Source organism: Polypterus senegalus, chromosome 12 (assembly GCF_016835505.1).
Source record: "Polypterus senegalus isolate Bchr_013 chromosome 12, ASM1683550v1, whole genome shotgun sequence".
In the NCBI taxonomy this organism is placed as follows: domain Eukaryota; kingdom Metazoa; phylum Chordata; class Cladistia; order Polypteriformes; family Polypteridae; genus Polypterus; species Polypterus senegalus.
This window is the reverse complement of record NC_053165.1, coordinates 87,685,944-87,698,021: the sequence shown is the minus strand read 5'-3', so window position 1 is coordinate 87,698,021 and position 12,078 is coordinate 87,685,944. Positions and strand designations below refer to the sequence as shown.

Below are 12,078 nucleotides of genomic sequence, written 5' to 3'. Positions count from 1 at the left end.
CGCATTACTGAACGTAAACCAAGTGTACTTCTTTCATATTAAAAGGTGCTATAACAACTCAAACTTGATAGTGGAGCCGGGTAGTGGCTCAGCATCCAATGTGAAATGCAGCCAATCACACACATTCTGTCAATCAAACAGTCGAGAGCATACTGGTCACTTTCTCTAGGACTGCTACAGCTAGAGTTTGACTTCCTCTCGTCAACTGTTCAACGGTTAATACAAGGACAGATATTGCTGGGCTCTGTTTATGACAATCGGTTTCAAACTACTTTGCTTTCCTGTCTGTTTCAAGAAATGTGTGCCTTTACAGTATGTGTAGTCATTACGTAAAGTTTGAATGTGTATTTAAATCTACTGTACATGTGAACAACGCTCAGCAATTGCACTCACTATAGAGCACTACACAAACAGCAGCAGAGAAGGTTCACAGCTTTTAGCATTTACAGTAATCCCTCGTCTATCGCGGGAGATAGGTTCCAAGGATGGCCGCAATAACTGAATTTCCGCGAAGTAGGGACACCATATTTATTTAATTATTTAACGTGTATTTGGACATTTTTAATCCCTTCCTGTACTGTTTACAACCCACCCTTTACTCTATTAATAACAGGGACAACTGTTAAGCAATATGAAATCGGTAGATAAGTTTAAAGTTACTGTATAGCGAAGTACACGTACCAATATATGACGTGATGATGGTGATGAATATGCTGTGCCGTAAAAATGATGACGATGAAGGTGATGAGGACTTTTACTGCGCAGCCGATGACTGTATTTTACATCTCTTTAGACGGCGGTGCCATTTCCTGGGGCACCTCTTCCACGGTTTCCGAAGGTGTATCCGTAGTAGTAGTAGGAACTGGCTCTTTTTTGCGAGGCTGCAATAACATTGTGATCGGCAGTTGCTGCCGCTGCTTCTTTTTCGGGTCGAAGAGCAGCTTGTAGGCGGTCAAGGTTGTCGACCTTGTTGCAAAATTGGACCAATCGAACCATATCGTTGTCCCATTCCTGTGACCGCTCTTGCAGATCCTTAGCCAGTCTGCAGCCACAGCCGCGAACGTTCTCCCTTCCTTCAACATATCCACAAGTTTCACCTTCTCAGCGATCGTCATCATTCTTCGTTGGCGTTTAGGCTCAGCACCAGCTTTGGAAGAAGGAGCACGTTTGGGAGCCATTGCAGGGGGTGAAAATTGAAGCGAAGTTCAACACAAAGAAACAACAAAAAAAAAAATCACACACAATACAGTGTAAAGTAAACCGCTCAGCAAGAAAGCTTGAAGCCAAATGGCCGCAACAGAGAGACAAGGGGAGGTGCTGTGGGACCTTGGCACCAATCACGGCCCGATTAGAAAGCGGGAAGCTGTGATTTGTCATCTCCCTCCCATGTACCAATCACAGCCCGTGTTACAACGCACTTAAGGTCACCGAACTTGTTTTGTTGTTCTTAGACTTAGAAATATTACTGCTATATTTAAAAACCCGCGAAGTCGTGAATCCGCGAAAAGTGAACCGCGAAGTAGCGAGTGATTACTGTACTGGGTCTTTATTTTCCCCTGGGACCTGAGAGGGTGCGCCAAAAACCGCACTGGAAAAAGACAAAGTAGAATGCTGTAAAGAATTCAAAAACGTTGGCGTGATACACATGCAGAGCAGGTTAGAGATAATGGAAGTAGGAAAATTCGAAAGGCTCAAAAAAATGATAGTAAAGATTGCATTAACGCAAACAAAGGAAAATATTACTCGGTAAAATAACGGAACAGTGAAAAGGGATGGAAAAGTGTTTGAGGATGTCTGGGGGAGAAGAGAAACAAGGTAGTGAGACAAAAGGACCACTGCTGTGCAGGCTTTTCAATGTTTGAAGCGCTGCGCGAGATGCAGATCACATGGCACGGCAGCATCAGCAAGCCAGCAGCTAATCAAGCAAAGAGGATTGTTTCCCATTGTATCACCGCTTAAGACGGGGTTTCGGTGGAGCGACCATGTCTCCTTGAGATGCGGTTAGCCCCCCTCCTCACAACAGTGCATAGTACAGGTGGGGGTTGGCGAGTGAAGTGAAAAAAATCCGTAAGATTTTTTTTTCTAGACGCCAAAAACTTGTACCATCCATCCATCCATTACCCAACCCGCTATATCCTAACTACAGGATCACGGGGGTCTGCTGGAGCTAATCCCAACCAACATAGGGCGCAGGGTACCAGCCCACCAAAGTAACTTGTACCAAGTTTCATTCAAACTGAACAAGTGGTTTTCAGGCTATCATGTCCATAGACACACAAAACATTTGTATCACTCAAATAGTGACCAAATAGTGTTCAGAGATTCTTAAAACTTATGGAAGTTGAAGTTTTGACACAGTACTTTCTCTGTGAACAGCATTAGAGCAAGGGTATCTGCAAGAAAAGTGGAAAAAAGGTTAAACATATTTCAGCTGTTGAGGTACCTGATAAAATCATAACTAAAAATATATTTTATTCACTTGTACATTCACACTAACCCAATATCTGTCTTGTTATTTCCATTGTTCCATTTCCCTTCATAAGTCTTTACAAATAGCCAGTGGAATCAGCTAATTACCTTATTGCTTAATAAGACGCTTAGCAGGGATTTCAGCCAACTTTAATCACTGAATCAGTGAGTCTCCCAAATATGTAAAATATCTTTTGAAACTACAGTGCCTGTTATTTATTCCAGGTGCCAAGTCAAAACATGGTTTTCATCTTCAGCAGAAGCTGTACAATGCTACCAACATCTCCAGATCAAGCAAGTAACATTACAGGACTCTCTGTGCTTAATACCAGAGACCTTAACCTTGCAGGAGAAACTCTCGCTAAAAATATAAAAAAAAAAGAAAAGAGGCCAGAAACCAATCCTCCCTAGACGCTAAATCGTAATCTCTAAACTTTTTGGTATTTCATGTTTATGCCACAGTTTCAACATTGCTATCCCATGACATGAGGACTATATTAATCAAAATCAAGACAGCTCCCTAGCAGTGGCTGGTACGGAGTAGAAAGCTACCAGAGGCAACACCCACGGCCAATGCCAGATGTGTTCACTGAAATCCCCACAAGCATTAACTACTTTGACATAGCTAATGCCTGTGTTTATAAGAGCCTTTTCACATATTGCTCCTCAGTGGTTCACCGAGATGCCAACAAGGTTCACTTGACAAAGTAGCAGTATGGAATTTATTGTCACCAACTCATTCAATAAAAAATTGTATAAGCACATGCACATTTGTCTGCACTGTCAAAAACAGGAGAGATGTTTCCCTCATAACTGCAAACCACCGGCAAAATATTGCACCAACGATTATCTGCAAGAAAGTCATTAAGTTGTGTTCATGGAACCTACAAAATTTAAAATGAAAATCCACAATCAGCACTGTTTAAGTTGTTATGAAATGGTATAAATGCCAAGGTTACAGTGATGCTCCCTTTAATTACATTATATAGATTATCAGTGTGCTTTAACAGTAGTTTGTATGAACAACTGAAAGAGAACTAAAGCAGACATTTAAAAAAAAAAAGGGGAAGTGAAAAATAATTTTACTAGGTATGATTCTTCTGTCTTAACTGTTAAGACAAACAACTGTGCAACAGCTACTGTACCTATGGCCAACATTGAGACACAGTCTCCCAAGGAGGCAAGCTGCCACTCACTCTCAGTGACCAATGTGGTGACGCAGAGTCAGATCCATTGATCAACACAATAGGCATCTAGGATATGCTCTTCAGTGATCAAAATATTGAAGGATGCCCAGAAAACTCTCATTTCACAATGATCAGCATAGTGAGAGGCACTGAAGAAAATATGCCAAAAAACATTGCGGGGATACAGTCAGCTAAGTCACTGAACCTGCTTATGGTCCAGCTAAACAAAGATATACAGTATAAACAGTTGTGCTATGCTTGGAAAGTGTCTTGGGATGGTGATGAATATATAAAAGTGCTACATATTTTGTTTTTTTTTGTTCTATAGACACCTGAGGAGCCATATATATGTTAATTTGTTACAGTATTTTCACCTCAGTTGCTCATTGAAATATAATACAATTGATTTTTTGTATAGTAGCCCAAAATCACACAAGAAGTGCCGCAATGGGCTTTGACAGCCCACCAGCCGTGACTCTCTAAGAAGACAAGGAAAAACTGCCAAAAAAATGGAAGAAACCTTGGCAGTTCAAAGAAAGACCCCTTTCCAGGTAGGCTGGGCGTGCAGTGGGTGTCAAAGAGAAGGGGGTCAATACGATACAATACACAGAACAAAACACAAGTAATCCTCAATGCAGTATAACAGTAAAATAAAAATATTACAAGTACAGAGCAGAATTTAACAATAGATCCACCCATCCATTATCCAACCTGCTATATCCTAACTACAGGGTCACGAGGGTCTGCTGGAGCCAATCCCAGCCAACACAGGGCACAAGGTAGGAAACAAACCCTGGGCAGGGCGCCAGCCCACCGCAGTTAACAGTAGATGATATCACATAATATGATTTGGATTTGTTCAGAGTCCTGGATACCTCAGCCATCAAACTGCCTCCCTCAATTGGCCATTCCACAGCTGGGATAGCGCTGGGCCAGCCAATTCGATGAAAGGACCCTTCTACCCGACGATTCCTGCGATCCTCCATCAGAGATGACTTTAACTTAAGCAGGCAAAACCACTTGGTAGGTGGGCAGTGGCACCAAGTGCCACATTTGAGTACCGAGATGAGAAACAGAATAGACGAGATGCCAACAAGGTCACTTGTTGTTCGAGATCTACCTTGAGACACAGATTCCATAAACTGTACTGTTCTTCTTAAAGTTCGACATGGTGACCGTGAGGATATAAAGTTTCTTTTTCCTATAAAATAAAATTTGCGGAAGAAAAAAAAAAAGCTAATTTCATAAAGAATGGAATAAACGGGAAAAAGTATAAAAGGCACAAAAAACATCTTTTTGCACTTAGTGGACATGACTAACTGGTTAGATACCCACTCTGAAAACTAAAGGGATAACTAATGTGCTTATTTTAATCTATGATAATTTTTATCTACACAAACATGCCAGTCTGGCAGAGAGTCCTCATTTTCTCCCTCCTATATCCATGTTCCATGGACTATGAAAAGAAAAGCAAACTATGTTTTTAACGCTCTAACCTGGTGTCAATCACTTCTGGGGCAACGCTATAAATAAAGTGGATCATGGTGACTTTGGAGTTTAATATTCCCCAAATCTATGAGGCTGCTTTTCTATTCCTGTTGCAAAGCTCGTAAACGAGTGCCTGTGGGATGCCAACGGTTGCCAGGGCAAGGTGTGGGGTGTTAGAAAACACCAGCATTTGCTTTACACATGGCAAGTTAATGTTTGTATTTCTCCCCAGTGACCAAAACTGAAAGTTTACTGCCTAACACCCAAGGGCCTTACCAAACCTAGGTACCTTTTACTTTGTCACAGGTCACCGTGAGTCAAACCAACAACTAAGTTTTACCTTAGCGGCACCTTATTGATACTATAAATTAACCACTGCCAGTATGCAAAGACATTAAGGCTGGCAATAAGTGTACTTTAAACTACAAAGTTGCCATATCAACCCAGCTTAAGTGAAACACTTAGCTTAGCAGTGCTTGAAGCATAAAAAAACACACATAATGCATGAAAAACCGCATTCAAAATCATTTAGTTAATGATTTCTGCTATACTATTTTCACTCAAAAAAGGGATTGCTCTGGAAAAAGCAGAGTTTCAATTGATACTCCATTCTGACATATTAATTTAACAAGATGAGAGTTTAGTAGTGTGGAAGTCAACCCTGACACAGACAGACTCAGAGACACACAAGTCCAAAAGCACACTGTTTATTTCTTTTTCCTCTTCCAGCACACCGTGCAACAAGTCACCAACTAATATTGCTCAGTCACTTTTTCTCTCTTTATTTTTCTTCTGCCATCTCCACTCCTCTCCTAGCAGGCATTCTCCTCAACCTCCCGACTCTGGCTCCCTGAATGGAGTGAGAAGGCCTCTTTAGACTTCACCTGGGAGCGCTCCAGGTGCTCCCCGACGATCATCCGGCAGCACTTCCTGGTGTGGCGGAAGTGCGGCATTGGGCACATGGAAGCACTCCAGGTGCACCCAGATCCTCTCCTGGACTCACTTCTGGGTGTGGCGGAAGTGCTGCAGTCTAGTGCTCCAAAACTGTCCAGGTGCCCCCTGTTGGTGGCCACGCTCCAAATCCAGTTGGGCTGCCCTCTCGTGTCCTGGGGGAGGTATTGTCTCTCTGCTGGTCCTTCCATCATTGAGGTGTCCCGGCCAGGCAAGGGCCCCAGCTGTCCGCCACAGTTGGGAAATAGAGACAGAAAAGATTCCATGGTTTAAGTGAAAATTATACATTATTAAAAACAAACATGCCATAGACTGCTTATCTTAATATTGTTAGACATATGCAGGGCCAGCGTCACCATTAAGGCAAATGAGGTATTTGCCTAGGGTGCAGATCATAAAGGGGTGAAAAACCCAGCGGCACGCGTTAGCTACCAAACAGTCGGTTGGAGCATTAATAAGCTTGGCCCAGGGAGAAAAATAACCTTACACCAGCACTGGGCATATGCTTACCCAAATTTTAGGCTTTCAGAGAGCCAATGTGGCCATTACAGGTCACAGGACACAAAGCAGTCTGATTATAGGGTAACAGTTCACCAGACACACTCACCCACATTAATTCATGCCAGGCCAAACTGGAATCACCAATTAATCTAACAAGCATGGCTTTGGGACGTCAGAAGAATCATTTTTTCATTCAGATTTTCATCAGTATGTGTCTTATTTCTGGTAAAGTACTAATAATGTATTTTTCACCCAGCATCGAGACTTGACAGGAGATGTTAATCATTTTTGTCCAAAAAAGAAAAAAAACACGCAGGGCACATTTGTTCATTTATTATAATGCAGCCTACCTTGTACAAAACAAAAAACTGCCAGATACATTAAGCAGGCACCCACAGCCACACAAATGGACACTAAATCAGCAGACATTGACATCAATATTTCAAGAATGGGACGTACTACAAATAGCCTTGTTTGTGACCTGGGAAAAAGCAAAAGCATGTCTCTTCTGCTCAAGGATACCAGACACACACACAAGAAATGCTTCTTTCATTAAGAAGATAAAGCTTGCCGTACCCTCCATACAAATGCACTAAAATCCCAATAGTGCAACAGCAAGCGCATTCAAGTCAAGTTTATTGTCATGTGTACACACTGTAGTGCAATGAAATTCTTACTTGCATGTCTCCTCAGAACAGCTGACAATAATACAATACAATATTGACAACACAGAGAATGAGCAAACTCAAAAGCTATAAGGATGGGGTCAAGATTTCAAAGTAGACATCTAGAGCTATGAGGCAGCAGTGCTAACTTCTGCAAAATATTATATAATTTACACAACACACACACAAAGAGAAAAAGACTGTGACAGAGAGAGAATTTGAGTTTTACAGAATTACACATTTTAGGCATCCATGTTTTCGGATTGATGTCGGTGTTAACATGCAGATCTGAGGTCACCATAACTCAAAAATGAATCGTTGAGTCTGAACGAAAAGTGGAAGTTACTAGCAATGCAAAATGAATGAGTCCTTTGGACTTTTGAAAGTTTTGTTTCAGTTTTTTGGCACTTTTTTTTTTTTTAAACTGTGCAGGGGGGCTGATACAGTCAACTACCTTAAAAAAAATGACGATGCTAAATTTTGTTACAGGTCAAACTATCCCAAATACATTGAATAGTGACCTTACCCCCTGCGACTTTTATCCATGTGGGTACATTAAAGAAAGAGTGTTTGTTCCACCTATGCCCCGTTAATCTTCAAAATTTGTGACACTGAATCGAGCGAGGAAGCTGTGAATTCAGTAACTAGGGACCAGTTAACTTGTGTATGGCAAGAATTGGTCTACCGTTTTGATGTTTGCCGTACTAAACATGGAGCTCATGTTGAGTGCAGGCAACCTCAAGGACCGTTGAACCGAACTTTGAACTTTCCTCTGTCCAGTGATGTGCGGGATGTGTTTCTGTCTTTCATTTTGAATAGCCCTGTGTTATTTTCTAAAGACATTTCCGTTTTTTATAAGAATGGAATCCAAATAAAACGGACACCTACTACTAACACTTGTGGAGTTTTGTGCTTCCATCTCAGGTAGGGTTGTCACCTTTAACATGGAGAAATAAGGGATAGTCCGGCGTGATGACACAATGCGTATGGCTTCACTGACAGAAAATACATGAGCGTTTTAAGTATTCTCTTGGGGGATTCGCGCAAGACTTTTAAAGTGCGACGTGTACGAAAACACGGAACAAACTGGGTACCCGTTAGATACGGGGCACGCCTTTTACTTTCAGATTGCAGGACGATTCCGAACTTTACAGGTCGGTTGGCAACCCTAATCCCTCAAGCCCCTGATCGTTAACAGAGAAACCCTCCGTTCTGCATGTACGGCTCGCGCCAAGCATCACGGGGGGGAACCCCATCAGTCTCTCTGACTGGCGGGAAACCTCGTGACTCTATTCGACTGGCGCGAAACCCCCGCGCGGAAGCCACCCACCTTCGATTGGCGCTAAATCCCACGTGAAAACACAACTATCTGCAGCTAAATCCTAAAAGGCGGCCCCGACAATTTGATGTAACCTTGATGTAGGACTATCCGCGTAATTAAATGGGAAGCCAAGGCCCGAAAAAAACTGACGAACCACCACCCAAATCGACTGACCTCAATAAAAGATTTGGATTGTCGCTTTCTACGGTAGCGTGTAACATTCCCGTAATCTGAACAACGGTAAACTCCTCCTTTTTCAAAAGAGCGCCCTTGTCTTTATCACAGTTTAAAAGTAAGTCCGATTCCTCGCTCGGCACCCCATCCCCTGCTCCTTAAGTTTCAGAACGCCGCTGGCATGGGCAGGTGGAATAAGCGAACAGTGACTACATTCTAAAAAGCAACAGTGTCACTCTTCCCTTGAATTTATCCCCTCTTCCTGATAAAGGACATGCCGCCTCTTGACATTCTGGAAACCATAATCGGCTTTGTACGACGCGACGTGTCCCCCGATCCCTGGCACTTGAGATGGCCTTCCCTTTGGCCAAACACTAACATTATGGTCAATAAAATAGGTCCCTGATATTAAAATCACTATTTTAGTGCTAAAATGATAACAGAAATGTGAAACCGATATACGTAATCTTAATTATTGTGAAACAACCAAATGGCGTCCACTTTCTGAACAAGAGCCGTCGCTTTTATCGGCCACACAAGCGACCTCGCCATTGGAGTTGGCGATGTGCTGCGTCACACCCCGTGGAAATGACGAAGCAACGAGAGTCGCTTAACACGTCTAACATTGTTTAAAACAAATTGAAAATGGGTAAAGCGTTCAAAAATAACACGAGTTCGAACAAGACGGTAAAGTTGTTTCTATAAGGTTACCGCACCGTCTTCTTCTGAGCGGCGTCTTGTGGTGTCGCCTTGACGGCCTCCTCCTCCTCCTCCTGTTCTTCCTTCTCCTCGTCATTCTCGACGTCCGCCGCCTCCTCCATTCGTCGTTTCGCCCCGGGTAAACGGGAAGCACGCGACGTGGTGCAACAGGATGCTAAAAGTAAAGGACAATGTGTTCAGTGTATTCGTGATTAAGTAATGAAATTTAGCCGACCGTGGGACACTCGTATTGCCTCACCCTCAACCCCGCCAAACTAATTGTCACCAATCCCGTCGGTCCCCACACACCTGGAGGGATTAAATGCGCGTGGCAGCGCAAATGCGACTCCAAAATTCGGGGCAAACTCTCGCGTTGCTGGCGATCCAAATAATTCGATAAGTGTCAGAACTGCCATGCAGTGCACCTGGCTTGAGTCTCAAAAACGGTGACAAGTAATATTGCGAACACTTACGACTGTGAATATCGCGCACGCGCCAGATAACTGGGTGCAGTTAATCGATCTCTGCGTGCCTTTTTCCGATACTGGGTAACGGAGTGTAAAAACAGGGCGCCAGCCCCTCCTAGTGGCAGTCAAGGAGTTGTCCCCATTTAATCTGACAAGAATTAAGTATCCAGAGAATATCCGAATAACATAACGGCTCATCAGACAGTGACCAAGCTGAGAATGGAAAGCCTAACCACTTCAGCACCTCTCTTTAAATCATCCATTTGTTTTGCTCTATGTCCTGCAGTTTTTCCCTCAGAAAATGTTTATTCTCTTCTTCAACACCTAATCGCAGCCCACCTCAGGAGACTTTTGCAATATGTGGATAAATTTCCAGAAAAAAAAGCACAAAAATCATCTTGTTTCAGCTTTGCTTGCTCTTCATTCACTGCCTTAATGACTTCTTCTCAATCCTTGTGCATATTTATACTGTATATCGTCTGGTGTTTCTAACTACACATACATTTATTATACACACATTTGTGTAATGTACAGTGTGGGTTTTGAAAATGGATGTATGGACAGATGGATGGACGGAAGGGTTTTAATTCTATACATGCAAAAATAACAGTTATATATTGGGCTGATATCCTTATGCAAGGTGACTTATAAGAACAATCTCCATCCATCCATTATCCAACCTGCTATATCTTAACTACAGGGTCACGGAGGTCTGCTGGAGCCAATCCCAGCCAACACAGGGCGCAAGGCAGGAAACAAACCCCAGGCAGGGCGCCAGCCCCCCACATTATAAGAACAATATTCATTACAATAAATTTAATGTGTATATATTTTTTCCAATGCGGCACAGTCAGTCTGAATGACATGCTGTGGGTCACACAATAAAAATGAGGTAGGGATTGATCTGGCCACCTACAGATTTAATCTTTATCTTGCATTGTTCCTGTTCCAATAAAGGCAGGCACCTCATCACCTAATGACTACAGATCAGTGGCATTGACATCTCACATAATGAAGACTTTCAACAGGCTGGTCCTGGACTATATAAGTCCTCTTGTGGTAGACCACCAGGACCCACTGCAATTTGCCTATCGAACAAAGAGTGGAGTGTAGGATGCAATTATTTATTTGCTTCACAAGGCTTATTCTGATCTGGACAAAGCTAGCAACACTGTGAAGATTATGTTTTTTTGATTTCTCCAGCGATTTCTATACCATCCAAGTCATCCATGTTAAGGGGTAAATTTAGGGATATGCAGCTGGATGAGCCTGTGGTGTCCTTGATACTGGACTATCTGTCAGGCAGTGTGTAAAACTCAAGGACTGTGTGAGCAGCACTGGAATAGTCCTGTCTCCTTGTCTCTTCACTCCGTACACTTCCGACTATAAATATAACACTAGGTCTGGTCACTTGCAGAAATTCTCAGATTATTCTTCACTTATGGGATAAGGCCAGTGGTTCTCAACCTGTGGGGCGGGCCCCCCTAGGGGGGCGCGAAGTAACAAAAAGTGGGGCACGAAGATGTGAAAAAAAGAAAACAAGAATCAAAAATATGAAAAAAACATCTGTTGAAACCAAAACAAATTAACTTAAACTACATTCTGATACTAGAACAATAAATATAGAGTAAGATAAATGTCAATAAAAGTTAAGTAGGTATAATAAAATATGCATCAACTTTTAAAAAAAATGTTGGAGGGGGCACGATTAAAACTGTTACGAAAACACAGGTCGCATATACTTAAAGGTTGAAAAAAAGCTGGGTTAGACAGAGGAGATGAGTTAGATAGAGCAGGCTCTTCTTCTTTAGGAGACTGTGTTCCTTTAATGTGGAGCCTAAGGGTAGGCTGAGTTATGGGACACACCCTGGGCCCCCTGGAGGTAGTAGCAAAGGAGAGAATGAGTGCCATAATAAACAATGCTGCACATCCTCTTTCTGACACACTGCAATTGCAGTCTTTTAGCGAATGAATCTATCATCAGCAATGTGTCAGAAAACGTTACGAGGGCTCCTTTATACCAACAGCAAAATGCCTGTATAGCGCCTCACTGGGACTGGGACTGCCAAGTCAGAAGTGCTCCTTTCTTTCTGTTTAGAAATGTCTTTCCTTATTAGTCATTCTGGTGTGGTGTGTGTGTGTGTCTATCTATCTAT

General features: G+C 42.5%; 1 protein-coding gene across 2 annotated transcripts in view; it reads right to left on the bottom strand.

Annotated features, from left to right (window-relative positions):
• The window catches only part of bnc1 (basonuclin 1), a 172,076-nt gene extending 162,128 nt beyond the window's left edge, over window positions 1-9,948 (bottom strand). The window contains exons 1-2 of one of the 2 annotated variants that reach the window (XM_039772782.1): window positions 9,765-9,948; window positions 9,473-9,630 (exon numbers count right to left, since the gene is read on the bottom strand). In XM_039772782.1, coding sequence (XP_039628716.1) covers window positions 9,473-9,577 — 105 coding nt within the window. In that variant the 5' untranslated portion in view covers window positions 9,578-9,630; window positions 9,765-9,948. Of the gene's footprint in view, window positions 1-9,472; window positions 9,631-9,714 lie in introns of both variants that reach the window. The other variant, XM_039772781.1, reaches the window with a different exon arrangement.
• Window positions 9,949-12,078: the final 2,130 nt, after the last annotated feature.